Consider the following 27,410-nt stretch of genomic DNA (forward strand, 5'->3'; position numbering starts at 1 on the left):
ACTGGTTTGGTCCTATTGTCTTCTCTACTTAGAGAGGAGTTGACAAGGATTCCATTTTCAATTATTGGATTCCAGTCTATTGGAAAGATTCATTCTATGTTGATATAAATACATAACATATAACCATAAATATATGGACTTTTGTCACCTGCTTATTACTATTAAGATTGGCAGCTTAGAGAAAAGTAGGGAAATGGAGACTGAGAATTTGTCTTCCATACTAGACTACTTCATTCATACCACTCCATCCCCATTTTCAGCTTCATTTTTTCCTTGAGTTTACAGATACTTCCAAGAGATGAAGATGCCTTGAGCCTTTAAGCTTCTGTTCAACAAAGCTGCCAAGTGCCTGATTTCCAAAATCTAATCTATTGTAACAAAGAAGACAGCAATCCAAAGGCTGAAAGAAATATCAGAGTGGAACTATTTTTTCTCATACACTATATCCCACACTTGTTCTATATAACTATAGAATCAGACAAATAGAACTTTTAAAATCCAAAAATGTATTCCATATACTGATTCCTTCTAATAAGAATTCTGTTTTTGTCAGTAAACACAAAAAATTTATAGAAGAGGAAATAAGGAAAAATGGGGTAAAGGTGTATCAGATGAAGCATTAGGAGAAAGTCCAATCAAACAAATTTTGTACCAGTGAAACCAGTGGAGACTAATATAGTTTATAGACATTTTTCTTTCTTGCCATTACCATAATTACATCTCCATGTCATTTGCATATGTGCAACAACTACATGAATAATTTAATAGTACAATTGTGCTTTTGCTTAACTGAATTTCTGTGTTCACAACATTTTCATGTATATCTCCTGAAGCTTGAAAATTTGTAGTCCCATTAAAATCCTAAAGTTCTTATGCCACCTGTCTTACATTTTCTGTCAATAAAACTTACTGTAACATTTTTTCAGTGTCAGTTTTGTTGATATGAATTGATTGTGTTAATTAAAGACTGATTATTTGAAACCCCTTAATTTTTTCTTCTCTCTGCAGGTCATGGGTTATAGGTGCAATAGCTCTTCTCTGCCTCTTAGGATTGACCTGGGCCTTTGGACTCATGTATATTAATGAAAGCACTGTCATCATGGCGTATCTCTTCACCATTTTCAATTCTCTACAGGGGATGTTTATATTCATTTTCCATTGTGTCCTACAAAAGAAGGTAAGCCAGAATTCTCTATTCGGGAATAAATGGCATACATCTAATGATAGCAAAGGAATCATAACAAAATTATTCTTGATATGTTGGTCTCTAAGAAATAATACTTCACTGATTTGACTTTTAAAATAGTAAAGACAAAATAGACACAAAATTAAAGCATAATAGTTGGTAAATGTGTTTAACAGAAAAAAATCAAAATATTTTTTGATTTGGACAGTGTACAAAAATTATATTCTTGAAGATTTCAACTTTTTTTTAATATTTAATATTTAGTCTTTAATATTTTTATTGGCAGATGTGTAAAATTTGTGTATTAGGAAGTAGCTTTTCTAAAATGTTATGAAGGCATGGTATGTATGTGATACGTGTGCATGTATACACACACATATATATGGCATGGCATAGGAAATATATATTTTTCAGTTTCCTTAAAAATTAGTTTGGATATTCTAGAAAATATAAATATCTAAACATTTTATGATAAAATAACATTTATTTTTTTTTGAGTAAATGATGGAGTACTTAGTAATGGTCTCTGTACTTTTTTTCTTTTAAAGCATCTTTCATAAACTCTATAAAGTGGATCATTACAGTGCTATGTTTAATTTTTATACTAGTCTATTTTTGTGATTTTTTATATCTACAAAGACCTAAAATATTCATTTGCATTTTTATAATCTCAAGATTGATTCTCTCCTCTTATACTCCTTAACTCTATTGAAAATGTGGTACTTATAGTTTTGATCACCTAAACACCTGAGCCAAGACTGCCTGGGACTAAATCTTAGTTTCTCTACCTAAAAGTTTATGGGACTTTGGGCAAGTTAATTAACTTTTCATGCCCCAGTTTCCTCATGTGTAACATGGAGATAATAAAAATAATTACGAGATATTGATAGGTGACTCTAAAAATAAAATGGCAAAATGTGAATTTTTTTTTCTAAGAAAGAAACAAGGTCTAATTTTTTCTTTAGAAAAGAAAGAAAATAAAGAGTAGAGACATCTATCTCTACAAGTTTTGGTTAGAGAGACTGATGGGATGTAAAATAAAAGTGGAAAGGGATGTCCACTTGTCAAGATGAGATTAATTTCATTCTATTTCAATTTTATGTGTGGTAGGTATTAAAAATGTTAACATGATCATAAATACAGGCTATTAGTAATTTTTAATGATAGTAATGATGACTCTAGTCTATAAATTCAGGTTACAGAAAAGAAGTTATATTAAAATAGATGAATTTTCCCAAATATTTAGTGTACACACCCTTCAAATTACAGTTGCTTAAACCAATACATGTTTACTGTTTTACTCACGGCCAGTAGATAGGGGTGCCCCATGAAGGGACACAGGCTGATGAAGGTTCAACCAACCTCAATATATGATTTCCAGTTACCTTGGATGTTGACATTCAGCAGGCAGTCTTAGAAAGGGAGAGAAAAACTTCTATGAAAGGTCCAAAAGAGCTCACATCACTTCTGCTCACTTTCCATTAGATAGAACACAATCAATGGTACCACTTAAACAGCTAGGAAGACTGGAAAACAGTCTTTTTACCCCAAGAAGATGAGGAACTTGGTGTTTCAAACAGCTAGTAATATACCACACTTGATGATTATAGAGAGTAGAAGACATCTGAATGATGAATAATAATAGAGACAGAAGGAAGGGAGTGTCTGAGGAAAAGAATGAGAATCAAAACAATACATTAAATTAAAAATAGGAGAAAATGTCCAGAAGTAGGCGGTGGTCAGTATAATAAAACGTTTCAAAGAAGTCAGAGAGACTAAGAACTTAGGAAAGATTTCTAGCTTTGATAGAAGAAAGCCATAACTGATTGTCAAGAGATATATATGTAGAAAGATAGGAGTGAAATCAGGAGATTAAGGAAAAAAGTAGCATGCCCATATAAATAAGGAAATATCAGGATATCATAATCAATTATAACATCTTCAAATATAGTGATCTAGATTTCCTATTATCTTTATTTTATATATTAGCTAGAAATTTGGACTAATGTTAGTACAGAAATTTTGTACATAGCAGAAAATATTTTTTATACTTTATGTATTAATTATTTTAATTGTGAGTTTTTTTTATTAGCCAAATACCTATTAGAGTTTTTGCAGTTATTATTTTTATTTTTCTGGTCTTACAAATACACATCACTGGTGTAATTAAGAAGTGCATTGATATCCAGGTAGAGATATTAACCCTCAATATCCAAAAATGAGTCCAGAGTTTTTAGTATATTTAACGTATTTAATAAAATTGAATCTTTTAATAATATATGTCATCAAGCTCAATTTTGTGATTCATTAGAACAGAGTTCAGCAAACTACAGTTCATAAGCCAAATTTATTCAGCTGGCTTTAATTTCTACAGCCAGTCAGCCAAGAATAATTTTTACAGTTTTAAATGGTTACTTTTAAAATTTTAAATAAGTATATACACAAAATCCTTGGTTTTTCCTCTTGGCTCACAAAGCCTAAAATATTGACTATCTGGCCTTTCATGAAAAAATTTTCCAAGTACTTATTAGAAGCTTACTTTTATGACTTATTATAACAAGTAATATAATATTATTTTCATCTATTCTGTGTTATGAATTTTTCAATTTTGGTGCCATTTTTATTGGTTAAAAACATGCCCCAAATCAGAGAATACAGAAAACATGGAATTATCGTTTGCTTTTTTTCCTACAGAAAATCAGGTACTTCTCTGTGAAACTGCAGAGATAGGCTATGAGATATTTCTTTTATTTCTTTTATTTAAAAAAAAAATAGAGATATAATTGAGATATAACTGTGCAAGTTCAAAGTGTATAGTACATTGATTTTGATGTGAAACTATTACCACCATAGTGTTAGCTAATACCTCCATCACCTCACATAATTATTATTTCTTCTGTGTGGTGAGAACATTTAAGATCTCTCTTAGCAACTTTCAAGTATATAACACAGTATTGTTAATTATAATTATCATTCTATACATTAGATCCCCAGAACTTTTTTGTCTTATAGCTAGAAGTTTGTATATTTTCACCAATAACACCCCATTTCCCCTACCCTAAACCTCTGGTAACCACTATTCTCTTTTGTATCTGAGTTTGGCTCTTTTAGATTCCACATATAAATGATATCATGCAGTATTTGTCTTTCTCTGTCTGACTTATTTCACTTAGCATAATGCCCTCAAGGTCCATCCATGTTGTTGCAAATGGCAGGATTTTCATTTTCGTGACTGAAAAAAATATTGCATTGTATATATGCACCACATCTTCTTATCCATCCACTTATTTATGGGCATTTTGGTCATTTCCATATCTTATCTATTGTGAATAATGCTGCAAAAAAACATGGGAATGCGTATATCTCTTTGAGATCCTGATTTCATTTCTTTTGGACATACACCCAGAAGTGTGATTACTAGATTATATGGTAGTCCTATTTTTTAATTTTTAACCTCCATAGTGTTTTTCATAGTGTTTATGTCCCCACCAACAGTGCACAAGAGCTCTCTTTTCTCCATATCTTCACCAACACTACTTATCTCTTGTCCTTGTGATGATGGCCATTCTAAAATGTGTGAGGTGATATCTCATTGTGGTTTTGATTTGTGGTTTTCCTAATAGTTGATGCTGAGCATCTTTCATGTTTGCCATTTGTATGTCTTAGGTAAAATGACTATTTGTTTCCAAAGTTCATTTTTTTAACTAGATTGTTTGTTTTTTGCTATTTAGCTATATGAGTTCTTTATATATTTTTGGATATTAACCCCATATAAGATATATGATTTGCAAATATTTTCTTCTATTTTGTAGATTGTATTTTTATTTTGTTGATTGATTCTTTTGCTGTATAGAACCTTTTTAGGTTGATGTAGTCCTATTTATTAATTTTTGTTTTTGTTCCTTGTGATTTCGATGTCATACCCCCCAAAAATCATTGCTTAAGACCAATGTCCAGGGACTTTTCTCCTATGTTTTTTTATAGGAGTTTTATGGTTTCAGGTCTTATAATTAAGTCTTAATCCATTTTGAGTTAAATTTTGTGAGTTATGTTAAGATAGGGATCCAGTTTCATTCTTCAGCATGTGATTATCTAGTTTTCTCAACACCATTTATTGAGGAGATTGTCCTTCCCCATTCAATATTCTTGGGTTCTTTGTCAAATGTTAATTGACCGTGTGTGTGAGGTTTTATTTCTGGGTTCTCTATTCTGCTCTGTTGGTTTATGTGTCTATTTTTATGGCAATACCATACTGTATTAATGTATCTTTGTGATGTAGTTTGAAATCAGGAAGTGTGATACCTCTAGCTTTGTTCTTTTTCAAAATTTTTCGGTTATTTGGGATCATTTGTGGTTCTGTACAAATGTAGGATTTTTTTTTCTATGTCTACGAAAAACACCATTGGAATTTCAACAGAGATTACATTGAATCTATAGATTGCTTTGCGTAGTACGGATATTTTAACAACATAAATCTTGTAGGAGAACCTTCTTAAGCCATCTGATTGAATTAGCAGTTGCTTATATGTTTTCATTGGAGAAATATGAAGCATTCTATTTTTGAGTTATTTTGGTTTATATGGTTACTAGTTGATTGATTCAACTGATTAATAAATATAAAACTTTAAGTTGTCAGTTTTTGTTTTTGTTTATTTCTGAGTGTCGATTGCATGATTGTATCAATGGTATTTCCACTGGTAACATTAGAGATGTCACTTTTTCTTTTGATATGCACTCAATTATGTGATACAACTCAGAGGATTTCATAATTATCTTATTTTTGATGTGTGTATGAAAATTATTCCATTGGTAAGGCATGTTCTTTTTTCCATCTTCCTATTATAAGACAATCTCACATTGAAATAAGATATTATATCTGATTGGAATAAGATGCAATGTCATGTGAAATAGTGGATTAGAATATGCAAATGACTGAACAGTCAAATAACTTTTATTGAAATCTAAAAAAAAGAAATCTCATGAACATGGTCCAATAAGTAATATAGCTTAATGTAGGACTTGTTATCACCAGGTATCTTGATTTGCTGGTTGTTTTTATAATCAGTTCATAACATTTAACCTTTGTTGGAAAATGTAAATAGTCCATGGTATGGCTTATACAATATTGCTGCCTTTTAACTGGAAAGGAAGTTCTTCTCTCTCATTCTCCTTCTTCTCTCTTTTCTCTTCTCTTCTCTGTGTCTCCTGAAATATGTTTAGATTTAAATCACTTTATTAAAAGACACTTTCTCTTTTAAAAAGAAAAATATCCCCTAATGAGGATATTAGGAAAAACAAGTAGGATGTAAGTTATGATCAAAGCTTAGATTTTTGGCGTGCTTCATTTACTCAGTGCAAATTACAAAACTGTAATTGATAGTGCCTACCTTTGGGTAGAGATTATTATAAGCTTTCTTGAATCTAATTAAAACATTTGTCCTTATCTTCTCCAGATATAGAGAAAGAAATAACCTAATAGATTACTTTAATAATAATGTTAATAATATATAATGCCTTGTTTGGTCATATGTTAATGTTAGAAATGTGAAATGCGACATCTTAAAAAGAGCTTTCTGATCATAGAGCACCCATGAGATTTGGATTTGTCCACATAAAAAACATTGCTTAACCTTTTCAGTCTTTTAGTTTATGTTTATTACTTAACCTTTTCAGTGTTCTTATCTGTACAATATAGGTAATAATTATATCCCGGAGTCATTTTAAGAGAGAGGCCTAGCAAAATTTCTAGCAATTAATGATTAAACATTAGAAGCTTTTTTATTCCACACTCCCAAACTCACACATATTGTGGAAACTCATACAAGTGGGTACAGACTTACTTCTTTTAAAAAATAAACAAAATATGAATTGGCTTATAAACACTGAATAAAGTAATTATTTCTAATTATTGATAAATATACCATAAATGAGATTGGTTATAAAACAGATCAATATAATATAATTTTAAATATATTGAAAAGAATATATAATTTGGCATTTCAGATCAAAGAAAGTCCTCAAAGGTTAGCACATCATGCCTCTCTATTTTCCTCACTGTCCTGACTACCTAGAATGACTTTTTCTCTCTTGTCTATCCTTTTTTTCAACTTTATTCTTTAAACTGACTAATTCCAACCTATTTTTTGAAGCTTCTTTCAGAAGTCCTCTTCTCTGAGAAGCTTCCTTGGCCCTCTACCTACTTGCAGCAAGCACTCCGTTTTCATACTTTGATTCTCCTGACTCTATATCATTGTTTCTATCACATAATAATCTTTCAATATATGTGAGTTCTTCAAACAAATCTGAATATATTCTATCTCTGATTCTGCTATATCTTTAGTAGAATGAACTTTTATAACATTAAGATAGGTTTGTCTTGAATATTAATTTTAATGTATCATTCACACTTTTTTTGCTTTTGATTCTTAATAACATTCCTCAGAAAAAGTATATATTTATAGCTTTGTTTTAAATAAAATTACATTGGAATATTACATTTTCAGAAATTGTGGCAAGTAGGAGCTCATGTGAAATAAGTGTATAAAAAGCTAAGAATAAGATATATTCAGTGTTATTTCATAACGAATATAAATTTGTGAACGTATAATCAGTAAGATGTCCCAGAATGTGTTTTTAGTTAACGAACACATAGTTAGGGATTATTTTTGTTGATGTTGACGTTGGTAGCGGAGGTATGATTTAGGGCAGTTACTGTTTTTATTTTCTTTTTATATATCTTGTTTGATTAAATAGGTGGGAATAAAAATTTTAAATATGATACAAGTTTTCCCCTAAGTTGTTGACATAGTTTCCTGTTTGAAAACACAACTAAAAAATGTTTATGTCTTTTTCCCCTGTGATTTTGTACTATAACAAGGATTAAGAATTTAATCAGTGATGCTATAAAAGCAATCACATTTCTCTGTGATTATTGAATAGAACTATTTTGAGGAAATAAATTTTGAATTTTATATTCTGAAGTTGCAAATTTGATCTTTTATAAGAGAAATAAACTTCAAAAAAGTAAATTCAAAAGAAATGCTTAGCCCAACCTATTTCTTTTTTTGATCTAAATATTTTCTTTCCCTCCTTGTTCCTCTCTTTCTTCATTCTCTGTTCTCTCTGTAACTTCCTCACTAGGCTTCTACCTAAAGACAATTGTACCAATAGGCTACTTAATATCAAATTTATGAAACTAAAAATAGTGTCTGGAAGAGTCATTTTTTTTCTTTGAACTAAGAGCTTCGATTAGGTGTGTGTGTGTGAGTGTGTGTGTGTGTGTGTATGTGTGAGTATGTGTGCACGCGTTAAAAGCCTCCAGTCATACAAAATTTCAAGCTTGATGGTATGAATGCTATTATTTTACATTGTAAAAATATGCCGAACCGGCTTTTTTAGATCCGTAGGGCAAGGAAGTAATTATATGAATTATCTAAAAATAAAACTCATATGTTTTATACCATAGTTCCCAGCTAAAATGAATTACTTGCTAACAGAACTTAATATTTAATTGGCTAGGTACGCAAAGAGTACGGGAAATGCCTGAGAACACATTGTTGTAGTGGCAAAAGTACAGAGAGTTCCATTGGCTCAGGGAAAACATCTGGTTCTCGAACTCCTGGACGCTACTCCACAGGCTCACAGGTAAACAATATTTGCTAATTAAAATGAAATATATTTTACCTATATTTTGGTATGGCTTTCTTTACTTTCTTAATCAGCTCTCTTTTCTATCCTGTTTAACATTTCAGATTTGTTGTTTTTGCTTTAGTGTGTCTCAAATGGGAATGATTAGGAAAGAAATTTAAGAAACCAAATTGCAATAAAATTATGAAATGTGGGGTCTAAGCTTGTGAAATGATTTCAGATTGGTTCAGGTGAATGAGTATAGAGGTAAGGAAAGGAATTTGGCACTTCACTCAAAATTCTAAGAAAGTAATATTTAATATATGTGATTCTCGAGTTAATTGCTTCTTTTAACCAGTGTAATAATTCTCTATCACATACTGAAAATATTTACTTATTAAATAGTTTGTTTAGTAAAAGCAGTTATAATTCATACCATATCATCTGCTGATTAGTTGAAGAACAAGTCAGGGCAGTGTAGGATACCATAACAGCATTATTTTTTTAAACTAGTATAAGTGCTCCCTCCCACCAGACCAGCACTAGAGTAGCTGCATGGTTCCTTACCAGCAAAATTATAAACTTTGAGGCACCTGTCAGTCATTTTTCCCAGGCAACAGTATCAGTCCAAAGATTATTACATAGAAATTTCACCAACTTCAGGATGTTAAAATGATCCAGTCAAATAAAAGACATAGGATTCTGTGGGTCATGAATGAGTTTGGGTTCAGACTAGCAAACTAATAATTTTAAGATCGCATGATTCAGTGGGAAAACAACTATGTTTTGAGCGTTATCAATTGAACTTTTCTGAAGATTTGAATTTAAACTAATAAAGTTATAAATCGAGAACTTAGTTTTTTCTTAACTCTTTTAGCTCAATCTATAAATCTATTTTGGTGAATTTGATAATTTTATATAATGTAAGAAAGATCACTGTATTTGTTCTTTGATTAATGCTTAATTGGCTTATAAACTTAACATTAAATTCCCCTGAACGATTCCATTCATATGCTTAGAAAATTAAATATTCTCATAACTCTTAAATATCATTTACAAATTTAATATATATGATTCTCTCAAACACAGCCACTGTCAGATTGGAGAGTTGTATTCACCTAACTAGCACTTGAACAACTCTTATAAATCAAAGATAATGAATAATGTATAAACAAATACTTTTCTCAAACTAATGGATTCTCTTTTATCTTACAGATAAAACCACATATCTAATATAAATCTAATATTTACAACTAAAAATTTTAAAATCAACATATTAACTGTCAAACCTATTAGACTATCTTATTGCTTAAGTTAATAACAAATGATTATGATCATAAAACTTACTCCTATGTATAATAAACAATTCTTAATAATTTGAATTTGATTTATTTTATTGATTCTATGCTTTCCTGAGGTTGAAAATTTGCAAATTAGGGGAATGGATGTATGAACTGGGTGGGTTGAGATTTCTGAGTTTAGGACTACTAAATTTGTCAATTAGAAATCTGAAGTCTTACATCATAGTAGGAGCACACATGAATGATGCTTCCATCATGAGCCCCTTATAATCTATGCTTTTAGTTTCAATCTCATAATCCTCACCTCCCTTTTTTGTAATTATTTTGCCCACAACTTTTAAATTAAAATTATTGAAATTCTATATACCATCCAGCTTAATTAGTTCCTGCATGCTTTTCACATAACAGAGCTCACAGCCATTATCCTATAGTCATTTTATTGAAATTTGCCCCTAACGAAACAGTAATATTTGAGAGTTTCATTTATTATGTTATAACAGAGGTTTACAGTGTTTAGTGATACTTCTAAACAACAATGCAGCTTAATAGAATAATCATGAACAATATACTTAAGACAAATCAGGGGTGCTTAATAAATTGGAGCAACTCCCATTTATTAGGTTCATTATTTCAGATATATATTTTAAGTTGTATCATTTTTTCTTCACTTTTACAATTGTAACATCACAATTCCAGTTTTGGGGGGAAAACAAATTATCTTCTTAATTTTAATGTAATACTATTTCTGGTTAACTGTTGCAATCCAATTAAAAAAAAATAATAGTTACTTAAATCCAGTATATTTAGGTAGAAATAATAAATGTGCTTCATATTAACTGTGACCTTTCATAAGCAAAGTATAAAATACTGATATTAAGAAAAAATTTTGAGAGTATAGATGCCTTTATCACATCAGAGAATTTCTAAAATAATAATTCTCATATTTTTTTACTTTTTATCGAGGAATATTTTCTTCCATATAATGCCAAGCAGTTTTCCAAGTTCTGGAGATATAATGGTTAAATAAAAAATAATTTCCCTTAAATCCGAATCTGCAGTTCTAGTTGTGGAATATAGAAAATTTAGTAACAAACCAATGATCCAACAAAAAATATCAGATTATGAAAGCTAGTAACGAACCAAGTATGGCTATGTGATACAGAAAGTCCAGGCGGCTTCTTAGATTAAGTGCTGGAGAAAGACAATTTTGGAAGATGATATTTATGCCAAGAATCTGAATGACAGGAAGGAAGTTCAGGGGAAGAAAATTCCAAGTGACAATACATCTAATGCAAAGTCCTCAGGTAAGAGAGAACTTGCAAATTCCAGAATAAAAGGATATTGGCTAAAGTAGATGAGAGAGTAAATAGGATATGAAGCCAAAGGAGAAGGCTAAAGACAGATCCGTAGGTGTTAGTAAGAGTATGTGAGTTAGGCCTTATTTTGATTACTTTAGAAAGCCAACCTGATGATTTCAAATAGGAAGTGACAAGATAGCATTCACATCTAATAAAAATGATATGGCTACTTCATGGACAATGTGCAGTGGTCCCCTTCTTACAACCTCTCCCTAATTAATCCCTGCACATCTCCACCAGAATAAACCTCCAAACTTTTGTTCTTTAGTTCCTTGACTTATTCTAGTATTTTCACCTCCTAAAAACATGTTGTTTAGTATGCTTTTAAAAATCTTTCTTTAAAATGGGATCTTACTGTATGTAATCTTCTGTGACTTTTTTCACCCCCATATTCTAAGATTCATCCTGGTTTGTTCTATGAAGTTTTAAGTGTTAGTGCTATGCTACATACTATATATTTTTCTTCTGCCTGCAATACTTTTCCCTTTCCTCTTCTTCCTATTCAACTATTATTTGATATAGTAGAGTGAGTTGTTAACCTCCTAGATCAGAAGCCAAATGACTGAATTCAAATTCTGGTTAAGCCACTTAGTAGGTCTGTGACATTGATCATGTTAATTAATCTCTGAACCTCAGTTTTCTAATGAATAAAAGAGTACCTACCTCAAGGAGTTCTTGTGAGGTTTCAGTGACTGAATACACGAAAAATACATGATATAGAACCTAGAACACAGAAAGAATCAATACATATATACAATATATTATATATACATAAGTATAATATTTACCGTGTACCAGACATTATTTCAGGTGTGTGATACATCAGTGAGAAAAAAAGACAAACATTCTGTTTTTGCTGACCTTCAAATATAATACACATATTAGACATTAAATATTGAACATTAAGTACAAAAAAATAAATACATTATTATAATGTGCAGTATTATAGGAAATGGTAATATCTATGGGAGGTAATAGTAGAGTTAGGGGCAAGGAATACAATTCTAAATATAGCGGTCATGTTAGGTCTCTTTAAGGAGAAAATGTACGAGTAAAACCTTAAAATTGATGAAGTGGTTACTCATACCTATATCTGAGGAAGGAGCACTCCAGTCAGAGGAAACAAGTACACTAAGCTCTAAGGCAGAGGCATGCTTGCTGTATTAAGGAACAGCAAGGGAACAGGTGTGGCTAGCCCAGGTAGAAGACACTAATAGAAGATGCGATAATGAGAGTAGGTCATATAAAGGTCACCTAACAAGATGACAATTCCATCAACTCTCATTTAAGATGTCACTTCAGTGCAATGTTCTCAGTTTCTAGACAAAGACATCCCCTTATGTGCAGTTTCTAAACTATTTTTTAGATATGCAGTATAACAAACATTCACAAAAGTGCATAAAATTTAAGTGCATGACACAGTGAGTTATCATCTCTCCTCAGGTCAAATAAGAATATTGTGCATACTTCAGACACCCTTTGAACTTTTTTTAGGTATTCGCCTCCAATCTTAACCACTATCTGAACTTTTAACACTACATTTTGTTTTGCACATGTTTGACACTTATTCGCGTGAAAGCGTCTAGAACATATTGGGGTTTTTGTTGTTGTTTTCTTTCTTTCTTTGAACATCTGTGTTGCTGCAGGGGACTATTTTGCTTTTTTATTCATTGCTGTTTATTATTCTATAATTTATTCATCCATTCTACCATTGATAGTCATTTGAGTTGTTTGCAGTTTTAAGTTATAATAACTAATGCTTCTATGGAGATTTGTGTGCACATTATTATACTTTTGCATTTATTTTTGTGATTTGATTGATTTCTCACTTACTAGTATAGCAGCTCCATGAAGCAAAGACATCCTGTGTTTGCCTTTCTCCTTTGTATTTCCCCAGTTAGTATTTGGCATATAGTATAGAAAATTAATATTTTAGTTAATGAATTAATAAAAACACATGTGAGAGATTTGTTACCAGTATTTCAATCTGAAGCTTTGAAGTATTTTTTCAATACAGACATTCTTAAGTTCTCAGGACCTATAATCCTGTACCAGTTTTCTTATTCTGCTTTTATTTATTAGTTTTACTGTGTCTGTGTGTTTGCTGACCTATATAACCTATATTGTTATATAGACAATATTTCTGAAGGATAAACATCTCCCAAGAGTCCTAAAACCAATTTTAAGTTTAGGCACTTCTATTATTCATAAAGTTCAAATATATTTGGAATGTAACCTATTTGTGAGCTTCGTTTCACCATTAGTACTAGTAATAGTTCTTATGACTATTTCATCCTGGGAAAAGTTTCTGGAAATATTTTGTTTATTCCTCACAGGATTGTCAATACTCTTTTGATCCTGAACTTAATATAATAGCAAAACAGCATAAACTCAAAAAACCAATCTCTTCACAAATGGAAAAATATTACGTTGCTTTCTTGAATTATCCCGCACTTAGAATATTGAGAGTATATATTATATAAGAATGTCTAGTTATTTATAAAACTTCCTATTTTGAAACGATAAATAAGGGTGAATCAACTTCCTTTATCTCCTTCAAAAGAAAGAAAAATCAAGGTTATATGTAATCTATAAAATTACATTGGTCTCCGTACAAATTTATGGAAATGTTAATAAAATTCAGTAGCATTTTAATAATATTCTATGTTCTTTTCTTACCAAAAGCTTTCTTGCAAGATTCTGAATCTTGAACTAAATATTTTGTTAATAAAACTGATAATTTAATGCATGTAAAATATCTCTTTCCCATTAAAGTTACAATGAAAGTAATTTGTTTTACCTTGAAAACTAAAATTATTACATTCTAACTGTCTAGCATGCACTTCTATATACCTTCAACAAGTTTGAATTGGGATAGTATGTTATATCTACTCTTTTTTATAATTATTATTGTTTTGGGTATAGGCATTTACATTAAATATATAAGGATATGCTTAATGAGAACTAATTATCATTAATTTTGTTTCTGATGTTCTCATGCTACTGTATTGCATGCATGTGGAAACTGTATATTTGCCAGATGCCAGAAACAAAGTTCTCATATAATTAAGAAAGAAAAATAATGATTATTTTGTGAAAATTTACTGCTTGGTGAATTAGTTTCCTTTTCTTTATTCCCCCTCTAGAGCCGAATTCGTAGAATGTGGAATGACACGGTCCGAAAGCAGTCAGAATCCTCCTTCATTACTGGAGATATAAACAGTTCAGCGTCACTCAACAGAGGTAATTAGAAATGATTTTTTATATTCATTACTTTTGTGATTACGTTAAGACGTTCTCAAATGCATTGCTTTATTTGCGACTTCTGAAACTTATTCCATATGATAGAAATATTTCAAGGATATAAAACCTGGTTGAGTGTAGCAGTATGTTCCATTATTCATAAGCCCTTTTTTAATCTTGAATTTTCAGGAAATCTTTTCTAAAGGAAGTTAGTAAATGAGACCTTTCTTTTTCTAGTCATCTGCCACTGCTATAAACTGGTGAGATGTCAGGCCTCATTGAAAGCAATGAAAATGAGCAATTGTGTGGCTATATAGTCTGCTAAGCATCATAGAGTTGCACATTGTCCTAGGCATAGAGCGATTTCATGGTTTTTGTGGAAGTAAATATATACTTTCTAATACACACTGAAGGCAACTTGTGTATTTGGGGGGAAAATCACATCTAATCTTGATATCTAAAAGACATTTATCCAGATAATACTAGATATTTAAAGATCTAGGAGAAAAAATGCTACACACACACACACACGCACGCACACACACACACACGCGCACGCACACACACACACACAACTTGATTTTTAAGTGTTGATGTGCTTCGGGTTAAAATATTCCTAGGTCATGATTTAGATTTTTTTAATGAAGTTCCCCTAATTTACTGTTTTGTTTGTGGTTGATTTTTTTAAAAAAATTTCTCTCTCTCTCACCCCGTTCCCCTCCCTGCCATAGTATATGTGTGGGTGTGTATGTGATTAGAATTAATTACAGTAAAAATGAGTATATGCAACATCTGTGGAGAGTTAGAGTACACTACAGTCAGTGCTGGAAAATATTTAGAGTACAGTATAGTGTTATCTGAGAAGGTGGATTTTGTATTAGTTTATTTCAATCAGGCTGTCCTAAGAGACGATTTTGATACATACAATCAGAAGTCATTTTTATGATCAACATTGTTATTTTTTTCTTACACACAAACTAAGATTATTAGCTTGTTCTAAACATGTTTCTGTCAGCTCTTTTTACATTAAATGATATTTAGAAACAACTTAACAATTATGGCTAAGATTAGGAAAGAGTCAGATACTGGTGCTCTTAATTACTTTTATTCAAATTGCATCTTGTTTATATAAAGGAAGTTAGGACATGTAGTCTACAACTTGAATTTCACGTAAGGATCCATGTTATATATGATCTTAATTGACTTTCATATGTAATTTGGGGCAGTAATATAGTAACAATCACCTAGTGATGATATTAAATTTTCTATATCACTTTTGCTTATGTAAGAACAGTGAGTGCAAATATTCCTCCAAATATGAAGAAAATACATTACAATAAAACAATTACTTTCTTGTATTTTATTTCATTATTAGTCTTTTTATTTGCTACAGTTTATTGATTTACATAACATCTCTCAAGTATTCTCTCTTTAAATTTTGTTTTAATGGTTTATTTGTAAAAATTTATTTAAATATGAATTCTCTAACTTTTTGACATACTTTCCAAGTTATTGAGAACAAATTACTTAGAAAAGCCTCTAAAGCTTAGGAACTAATTTGCTTCCATAGTGACAGATTTTCTTTATTCTTTAAAATAATCCCATACATAGAAAATTACAGTATATTCCTAGAAAGAGAATTATCCTTATTAACAGAGGTTATTGTTAGAAGCATCTTGCATCTAATGATCACAGAAACCATAGAATAATTGTTTAAACAAAAGATGAGATAATATGATTTTAACGATGCACTGTTTATTTGCCTACTGTGAAGATGGATAAAAGCATAAAATTATTATTTTGTCTAGCATTATGATCCAAATTTATGTAAGGGTAGTAAAGTACATAACTTTAGTAAAAAAAAAAACTTGATTTTAAGGTTGATCACATTATGTAATATTGCTGAGCCCTTTGTAGTTTCTTCTCAAAAATTTCATTAACTTGGAATATGGAATATGTAGATGACTGTGTCGATCTGAATTATATTTAAAGAAAAAAATTTATATTGGCTGATCATATGTTTAAGTTATTTTTTAAATCTTTAATTTTAAAAGATATTTCTTGAAGTTATTGAAGAAAGTATAAAATGTCTTGTGACATTCAGTAAGTTACTTTAATGATGACTTTGGGAGTAAGTTAAATTGAATTTACAATTTGAAGTGTGTCCAGGCAGTGATCTTTTCCTTCAGGATATATATGCTTCCTTTCACTCGTTGACTCTAATAGTGGTAGACATCATAGTGATCTTCTTGATTCCCTATATTAATTTTCTAGTCCCTCAAGTCAGAAACTCCTCATTTTATTCTCATCTCATTATTGTTTATCTTCGATGAGTGAAATACTTTTATTTCTTCATATTATATCTCTGAACATGGTCTTTAACCTCCTTCTTTACTCTTGTCTTATTTCCCAGGGTCCTATCTTCCCTTCATTCAGGTGTGTGTATCATATTTAGGTAGGTGGCATCCAAGATTCATCTTTCCAGATAAACACTTCAGTCACCTCAGCTATGTGATTATTCACCTCTGTTTATTTAAAAGATTATAGTCTCTGTTATTAAAATAAAAATTTTAGGCACTGAATCTTTACATCTTCATATATTCTCACTTCCCATTCATTGTTAGATTCTTATAGCTAGCCACATTTTTTAACTCAAACTCTATTTTCCTTGCTTTCTAACTTAGATCTAGTAAATATCTTATATTTGTCTTTAGAATAGTCCGACCCTTGAACACTACAAGAAATTGTCAAAAAAAATAATTATTTTTTCACTTTAAGTTTACTTTCCTATTCATATCACTGAATAATTATTTTAAAATTCTGTATGTCTTATAATCTATTCTCAAATAGGAATCCATCATTATTACCTTTGGGATCTATTAAGTGTAGAACTTCTCAATGGTTTTTATTTTTTCAAGCAATCTCTAATAATCTGTTCTTGAACCTACTTGTTCCATCCTATGTATCAGATTAGCTGTCTAGATTTCCCAATATATTAAACTTGATTACTATTGAGATTTTACTCCTTGAAATCTTGTGAGACCTTGGAATATTTATCGATTATTTATAATTCATCTAATCATTTTTATATATTCTCTTTGGGATTTTGTTATTTAGTCACTTCATCTCTTTAAAATATTTCATTACATTTGTCTTTTGGATATGTATATTTATGATGATGGTTTCCAGATGTTCTCTATACCTTTCAAAATATTTTTTCCACCACTGACATGTTTGCTACAATGCTACACACTAACATAAATCCAGAATTCCTTGAGGCCAATATCCCAAGTCTGTTATCAAGTTATTTCACACATGCAACATGCCACGTAAAACACAGGTAAAAAGGAGCTTTTAGAGAACCCTGAGGTAATAGTTGATTACCGAGATTTTCAAGGAAGTTTAACCCAAATGCAAACTCAAGTTTTCACATACCCCACAGAAAGAGTTTATTCATTTGTTCATTTAAATATTTATTATTTCCACATATTTTGAAATCAGTCCTCAATCCCCGAGCTCCTCTCAAGTCTATTGGAAATCGAATCCAAATTTCTAGTATCCCCAACTTCCTGGTAGTGATAGAAACAATTTGTAGGTAATCTTTCCCACCTGTATTCCCTATCCACCGTCTCTGCTAGCAAAATCTCTTCTTAAGCAATTTAGATTAATAATGTCTCAAAAACTTGATTTTGATCCCAAAATGAACATTTGCTGAGAAATTTATCTGGTAATTCAATTAATTGTTAAATATTTGAACTTTTTGTAGGTCTATAAAAAAACGGGATGATTTCTAAAATTGGATTGTATTAAGCTTTATTTCATTATGAGTAACATAATTGCATTACCCTTGTCTTTTTATTTAATTGATTGAATTGACCTCAGGAATTTCAATTTAAAATCGAGTTTTGCTAGGTTGTTGCTACCAATATGGTATGGTTATGTGAATTACAGAAAGGTGCCTCCACAACTGTGGAGTTATTGCAAAAATGTGCCCCATCTGAGTGGCAGAATTAGCAAAAGGGCATTTCTTCTTTTGGAACAGTGGCTCAGCTAGCATCATGGGTTACTGTTTACCCCTACCTCCCATTCATCATTTCATAAACCTCCCACACAATGCAATTCAGATTTTTATACATGGTGATCTGACTGTTAGGTAGCTAGTTAGACATGAGCAACAGGGGGAACAAAGGAATAGGAATAGAGACTGCCCAAAGAACATACTATTGGTAGTTAGAGAATCCCTCCTTCATTCCCAGAGGAAAAGGAAAGGAGGGTCATAATCTTAGCTGACCTAATCTGGCTACAGATGCCTGCACAGAAATACTACCCTAATTTGCCCACAATTTAAGCTTCATTATAATACTATGTTTATGCCTGGAAGTTCATGAATCTAATTACAACAGACTGAACTCTGAGTAATCACATGCGTAGTAGGCAAAGTGTTATTATATAGCAACCAACTGTCAGTTAAGGTGACCTCACATATAGATCATCTAGGACCTCCTGTCATGATTCAAATATTAACAGACCTTTCTACTTCTGCATTGTTACAGCTTCTCCTTGCTGAAAACCTGCTCCTCCCTTGGGGTGTACTCTGCTCTGTCTTATCTCTTCACCTCCCAAATTTCAGAGCACTGCAGCCTTGCTTAGCATGGCCTATCTTCTTGTAAAATGTACTTTCGATAAATCTTACTTTTTCTAAATCTTGCTGACCTTTAATTCTTTGCTGCATTGGCAAGGAAGAACCGAGGGACAACACACAATACCTCTGTCCCCCATGCTGCTGGGGCAGTGCCAGATGTCAAATCACCCCAGAAGTAACATGACTACTAATGCTATATTTATTTAAGCCAAATTTAAATGTTATGTGGCAGAAGACTGATCTGCAGACATGTGGCACTTATTAATGTTGGTGGATTCTCCCTCTGGGGTTCAGAGTTATATTAATCTATACATACATTCTCAATAAATGTATGTAATCAGTAAAATTATGATATCCCATGGCAATTTTTTAGTAAATGTTAAGGGTAAATTTTGGCTCTCAATAGCACTACTAAAAGCTGACCCCAACTGTTAGGAGCATTGTTAATACACAGGGGAAAGGGGACATCAAATAGACATTTGCAAGTAGTTGACTTCCTCATTTCAGTTTTGTATGGTGGTTTTAAGAATCATTTAACCAAGTGGCATTTGGTAAATTGCTTAACGTCTCAGTGTCTATACAATAGATATATAAACAAAACCCAATCAAGGAGACCTTGAGAGGGTTAAGCGAATTAATATATGTTTTGTGCTTGCAATAGTGCCTAGAACATAGTAAGTACCATGATTATAATTATGATTATGATTATGATTATGATTATTTAATTCAGAAATTCACTTATATTTTATACAAATGAAAACTAGTTCTTGCCAGTGCTCTCATGTAATCAAATATTAAAATTATCATTCAGTGCTAAAGGTTTCCTTTCTTTTTTTTTATTTTATAGTAATAATGAGGTGTTACCTAAATGCCAAGTAATAATAATAATTTACCTAAGATGGTGCTACCCTTGAGACTAACAAAAAATTAATTAATTAATTAATAAAACTGAATAGTCTCTTCTAAATCAGACATTGTTTTTATTTCTGCCTTAGTTGTACTTGCCACTTTTGATCTGCAACCATGTTTTAGCATGGAAAAAAATAAAGGTAAAATATTTTTTCTCCCTACCTTTGATAATGATATAAGCAAACAATGTCTTCTCTTTCCATCAAGCCCTATTCCACCATTCATAAGCTTAGAGAACACTGGTTCAATTCAGACAGCCCTGCTAAGTAACCAGTTATGTAGCAGAGCAGGGACGTGACTCATTGCCATTTCAAGTTCACGTCTTCTCAGGGCCTGTATTGTCTTTTTTAGGAGGTTGGTCACTGAGGCAGAAGAAACTTCACAATAAATCACCTGCCACCTTATTAATATTCAAGCTACTAAACATTTTGTTTTTATGTTGTTAAAGAAAAATGCAAATGAAAAAGTGTAAGTGGTGTTTCACTATGATTAATGATTTTTGTAAATTAAAGCAGATAGGGTGAAACATTCATAGTCATTCACTGCACTTTATTGTCAGTAAATATGATTTGGCTTATATGCATGAAATATGTCATATTGCCCCAAAACCTTGCTATTTTGAAATGTTATGAAATCATTCTTTGTAAATATTAACCAAATCCTAGTATAATCCCACACCTATTTGTGAATTTGTAAAAACAGTTAATGATGTGCCTAAGAGTACTTGCAGAGCTAACAAATCAGAATGGCCTATATAATAAATTACTTTTTATTATGAACAAGCGTTATGATGATATGAGTACAAACATAGTAAGTATTCTATGGCATGAAAAAAAATTTTATTTGAAATTTGCCATTATATTTATATCTAGTATTTTTACCTTTATATTCTTTATTTAAAAGTGTGGCAACAGTGCTCTCTATGTTAATTTCTTTCCTTTGTACATGTTGTCAGTAGAGACATAATCAGAAAATATACAATAAAATAAGAAAATCTGTGTTAGGAAAATCACTTTAAAGAAAAACTTTTAAAATGCTTCCCCCATGAGTCCTTCTTATGTTTTGTTTTTAACTTCGTCTCTTTGATATGAATCCTTCAAATTATCCAGTCTCCCACAGCCAATTACACAATAGTAAAAGTGTTTTATATTATTATTATTATTATTATTATTATTATTGCTACTACTACTATTTTATAGCTTTCACAGATTCCTTCACAAAGAAAGTTTTTTTAATTAACTATATGGAGAAAATTTCTTCTGGTTTATTATCTTATTGCTTCATATATAGTTAGCAGTATCTCTTACCTCTTTATTGTAAATCAAACAAGCATCAGTGAGATACCTTAATAATTTCTAAATATAGTGCTATAGAACATTTCCACTTAGTTTTAAAATATACCATTGTTTCATATAAGTTGTTGAGGTTATAATTTTCAAAAAATATAATTTTTTTAGAACAATGTAAAAACTTCAACTTATCTTCAGAAATTGCTGGCATTCTTTTCTGTAATAGAATGCTATATGTCTCTTTATAATTCTTGATAAATTTGAGATTTCTCCTTTAGTGTGTGTAGCTATCATTTACCTATTGTACGTAGTTAATTATTCATTATCCGTTATCTTTGTATCCATCAAGAAGCTGGGTTTCTTGGTAACTTTCCAAGATCATATAGCTAGTAAAGGGCAAATTCTAGATTCCAAACATGGTTTTCTAATCACAAAGCCCTACTCATGATAACAAAAAATTTTCATTATTTTCTGATAATGAGAGTTTTTCATGAAGCTTATTGAAGATTAAAATAAGGATATTTTCTAAGGATACATTTCAAATGATTTTTGTCATCTCACATGGAAATAAGATATTCCTAACAACACAATTATCCATATCTTTACTTCTTAATTTCCTTCCTGTACAATTCACTTTCTTCCATCTAAAATTTTCTAAGTACAGTTCTTTAGCGTGGTCTTATCCTATTCATTTAAGGAAAGAAAAGCCTTAATACTGTGGATATATGGGAAGATTGATTGTCCGATACATATTACTTTTACAAAACTATTTGATATGGAATATGCTGAATTACTATACATCATTGTCCAGTTGTAGGACTAAGGTTACAAGAAGAATTTTATAATCATTCTTCTTTCCTGGAAGCTCTCAAGGTATTTTATTGGTAGAATCATTTTATCTTTAATTTTAAATTTCTTAAATTTCAGTGAAAGAATGAACATTTTAAGGCAAAGATTCTGTTAAAAAATCAGGTAAATAATTTCTGTCTATAACATTTAGTAATAGAACCAAGGATAAAACTTTCCCCAGATCTTTTTACTCCTAAACTTGATATTTCTTGAAACTGTCCTCTCTCAGGACAACATAATAATTCCTAGAATAAGTAGAAAATCTATTTGAGCTAACTTCTAATAGATAGTGATAATATTAAAATTAAACTTCTCATTATTTTATGTGCTAGTTCTGGTTTTAATGAAAGCTATGAAATGTCTTATAATTCAAAATTTAAAAATAAACAAAACCTGACTGTCGCTCTCATTTGAAAAAACGTTCCTACTCTATTATAAACATAAAGGTTGTGATAATATACATGTAGTCTATAATATCCAAAGTTAACTGAGTCATCACTTTTCAAATCATTTTTCTAAGAAATAGATTATTTAACTTATATCTGATGTTTTAAAAATGAATAGAAGTTAATTTAATTACATGAAAAATTAAAATATAAAACAGGGAATCTACACATAGCAAAAAAGATACTTAAATTTTCAATATCAATAATTATGTAGTATCCAATTAAAATAGCTCCTATTGAATTGCATGCAAATGCTTGCACTTTATATAGCTCAACCTTATATACTGCATGCTATTTAAAAATAAGTGTTTATGTGATAAGTTCTCCTATGATATTTATAATAGGCTTTCTTCATCATTTATCATTATAAGGAAACTGGTGCTTTAAAAACTAAGACAAGTTACCCATAATATTTATTGAAAGTAATTTACAACACCAGAAAATCACTGGTGAATTAGGAAAGATTTGAGAGGATATACAGATTGAAGGAAAACAGTTAATCTTGATGTAGAAAAATAGAAACAATATAAATTTCCTAAAACAGCCTCAGTCTAAACAGAACAGAGCTGATTTTGATTACTACATGACAAAATAAGCCTTCTCTGAAAAATATTATCAAGAATATTTCTATTCATAGATACCTTATTTTAATCAAAATCTACTTTGGTCAGACATACTTTTTTCAAATACAGGTGCTATATTTAAAATTCAGGTTTTAGCCAGGATAGGCCTCTGCATGTAAGCTCATGTAATTTGCACAATATAAGAAAGTATGCCAAAATAGGTCAGAGAATTATATGAAAAGTCATAATTTCTTTACATTGGTGAATTATTTTATATTAAATGGTTATTATACTTTCCTTTGTTCTGAAGTTTGTTTTTTCCAGCAAAAATGCACAAGCAATGTATGATTTACAAACATAATTGTGGGGTAAAATATATCCCACATTCTACATTTTTACTAAAATTAACTGGGTATTGCCTATGGATAAGCAGACTTGGCTTGTTATCTTTAGGTTCAGTATTTTTTGTTTTGAGTACTATGCCACGTATTCAAAATCCAAGTTAATAGCTCACAGAAATACGTGCATTTGACGACAAAGATGTAGAGATGAATGACTGAGTAGTATAGGTTCATTATTTTCACTCCAGACCAACCACTTCCTCCACTGTGAAGCAAGAATTCACTAAGAATTCTGAGTTCCAATTCTACCACTCTTGGCTTCAGCAGTCAAAAACTTGAAATCTCTGAAAAGCTTTGCTTTCTGCTAATTATGTAAAAAACAACACTGAATATCTAATGGCATCAGTTTCTTCAACTGCAACACGATTGTGTTGCATTTCATGGCAATATAAATTATAATATAAATATAATATAAAAATAATAATTTAAAGCTTTTAGAAGAAAATATATTTTAGATTTAGTTAAAGGAGGAATTCTTAAAAGTAAAATAACAAAAATCATAAACAAAGAAAAAGGCATTCTTATTTGAAAATTTAAACAGTACTCATAACAGGTGAGATATTGGGAGAAGGTGTAATAACATATATAACGAGCAAATTGCTAGTACTTACATTGAATAAAGAATATCTACAAATCAATAAATAATATTTAAAAACTCAACATATATGTGGGTAAAAGATAACAGGCGATTCACAGAATAGGAAATCTTGTGGCTAATAAACATATGAAAGAGTACCCCGTCTCTCTGGTAATTGGGGAAATGAATGTATTGCAGTAGTATGAGATATAAATTCATATTCTGTCAAATTGGCAAAAATGTCAATCTGTTAATACCAAGTCCTAGCTAGAATTTAAGAACTATACACTGCTCTCGGAAGTGCAAATTAGTACAAACACATTTGACAGCATTTTGACGATATTTTGTAAGTTGTGGACAACATATGACCCAATAATTTGACTTCTAAGTATCTATTGTAGTAAAACTCATGTGTCTGGACAAGAAGACATGTATAAAGCCAATTAGTGCGAAACAAGGGAAATAGACTCAGTAATTTCTAGGGTTCACACCTCAAAAGCTCTGAATTTATATATTAAAATAGAGGCAAAACCACTGTATTCAGAATATTTCATCTTTTATTGAATTAACAATAACCAGTCTGTACTCTGGAGAAAACATGTCATTGAAATCCATATTAATGGATTCTCAATGAATGAATTAGCTATTAAAAGAAGCTGAAGCATCTTGGAACCATTTGAAAGAAATTTAATAGGCAGTTTGATTAAATTTTAATAGCAAACTTGTTGGCTATTAAAAGTACACAGTGTGATAAATCAAGATGTCAGCTCTTCAATTTATGACTTCAGAAAAAAATGATGAAAGAGCTCTTGGCTTTTAATGAAATATTTCTTCCCTGACACTTTGTAATTTCATTGTTTGGTTACAAACAGTAAAAAACATAAAATTACGGTTTCTGTGTTTTTTAAGATTACTTTCTATAAATTTTAAGTATAGCATACAGATTCTGTTAGTTTTGTTTATTATTATAAGTAATTTAGTCTTGATTTATATTGCTGTCTCCATTTTACAGAGTAGCTGTTTAAAATCGAACTAATCATTGCTTGCACTGTCTTTTGGTAGGTTATGTGTGTTGATATTGTTTTGTTATACAGAAAAGCAAAAAAAATACGAAAAAATACTTAAAATAGCAAGGCCTATTGAATTAGTTCTCCATAGTTCTGGAAGCCTCATCTATTTTTATTTTTATTTCTTCATGTTATATAAATTAGTACATGAATATGAAAATTAAATATTTCAACATTAAAGAGAAGCAAATGAGTAAAAAGTAATGTACTCCTACAAGGCTCCTAAGAGAATTTTGTTGAAACATATTTCTGGGAGAGGGTGCTAGAAAATATTTGAAAATCTTTGATTTAAATATGTTTAAATTAAACTATAAGAGTCATGTGGGACCTTGAAAACATAAATATTTCCAAATTTGTGTTTTTTATATATTAAATGATGATGATTGATTAGATAATGTTAAAAATCTTATCCACTTCTAAATTCTGAGTTATAACTTTTCTCGGTGCTATATTTCAGTTGATTAGGTGATACTCATACGTAAGATCTATCTTGGGTACTTCTGATTCACTTTTTCCAGTTTTCTTGTTTATATTATAGTTAATTCACTAAGGAAGGAGACTTATGACTTTTTTCTTTTATACCAGTTTTCTTAACACTGAAAAGGCAATAAAAGTCACAGGGCCCTTTCACCAGAAAGAAGAGCAGGCACAATGAAACACACAAACATATGCCTAAAGCACTTTACATACAATTTTAATGGCTTAACAGATTCATAGATACCATATAGTAGTGAAAGATCCTTTGCCTTATACTAAGGTTAGTGTTCTAATTCTATAGAAAATACATTAATGAAACTATATTTACTTGTACAAAATGAAGTCTCCATTATAGGTCAAAAGTAAAGGCATCACTCAATAGTAACTCTGCTTTACCTATAAGTCTGATTTAAATACATCAATCAATGTTTATAATGGAAATGACTTTATAAAAGAAAAATATGTCAAATCAAGGAAGAGAGAACCATGAAGGAATGGGATGGAGGATGATGTATATTAAGGAAGAAAGAATTTCCTTTTTAACTTTCTAGTTAAAACTTTTATTGATATAAACAGAACATTTACCATTCTAATATTTATAAATAATAAGAATTTGAAAATTGAAGTGTATTGGTATGTGACTATTAAAGAATGGTTGTGTTCATTTGGTTCTTTAGATCACAAAGTTTTTGAATTATAAAACTTTGCCCATCCAATATATCAAAGAATACAAGTATATTTTTAAAAAAATGAAGTATGAGGTGTAGAGCAGAGTGATAATTCAAGTTATTTTAAGAGCTTTTCAGTATACTTTTGTTAGCCTGCTGTCAAGAAGAAACGTTTGAATTATGTTTCTGAATGGTATAATGTAGGTTCAAGCGGGATCCAACTGTCATCTTTCTTCAGATCTGTTCTTTATTTCATAATTTCAAAGCACACTGATCTGCCTTAGTTTTTTTTTTTTTTTTTTTTTTTTTTTAGTCCTCAATTACATGTATTACACTGAATTGGCCTAGACAGAGCTGTCATTAAGGGGCTCCCAATGTCAAAACACCCATTTATTTTCATACAGAAAGATATAACAGTTTGGGGGTAAAACTATACATTTGAAAAGAATGTAGTAATTTGAATGTTCCATTCAAATATCACCCATTCAAAAACATTTATGTAAGTATCTTCAGGTATAAATAAAGTAAAAAATAAAAAGTCTTTTTAAAAAATGACTATGATTTTACACTTAATCTTTTCCAGTTGCCTTCGGGTCTGACTTTCAAATTGTCAGGAAAACTTTCCTAAGTTTTTCATATGGAATATGAAAATTCAATTTGCTTTGTATTACAACTTTACCAGAAATAAAGATTTGTGATCGACTTTCTCTAGACAGCTTCGTTGATGATTCACATATAATTAAATTCAATGTTAATTCCTTTTCCATGGTTTTATTAAAGAGCTAATAAGCAGGTATGATTAGATGAT

At 30.5% G+C, this 27,410-nt stretch overlaps 1 protein-coding gene across 1 annotated transcript in view; it reads left to right on the forward strand.

The window, feature by feature from the left end:
* The window catches only part of ADGRL3 (adhesion G protein-coupled receptor L3), a 566,410-nt gene that overhangs the window by 525,321 nt on the left and 13,679 nt on the right, over positions 1–27,410 (forward strand). The window contains exons 21-23 of the mRNA XM_025040294.1: positions 1,009–1,177; positions 8,705–8,830; positions 14,618–14,714. Coding sequence (XP_024896062.1) covers positions 1,009–1,177; positions 8,705–8,830; positions 14,618–14,714 — 392 coding nt within the window. The remainder of the gene's footprint in view (positions 1–1,008; positions 1,178–8,704; positions 8,831–14,617; positions 14,715–27,410) is intronic.

This window comes from Pteropus alecto, unplaced genomic scaffold (genome assembly GCF_000325575.1).
Source record: "Pteropus alecto unplaced genomic scaffold, ASM32557v1 scaffold57, whole genome shotgun sequence".
Lineage (NCBI taxonomy): Eukaryota > Metazoa > Chordata > Mammalia > Chiroptera > Pteropodidae > Pteropus > Pteropus alecto.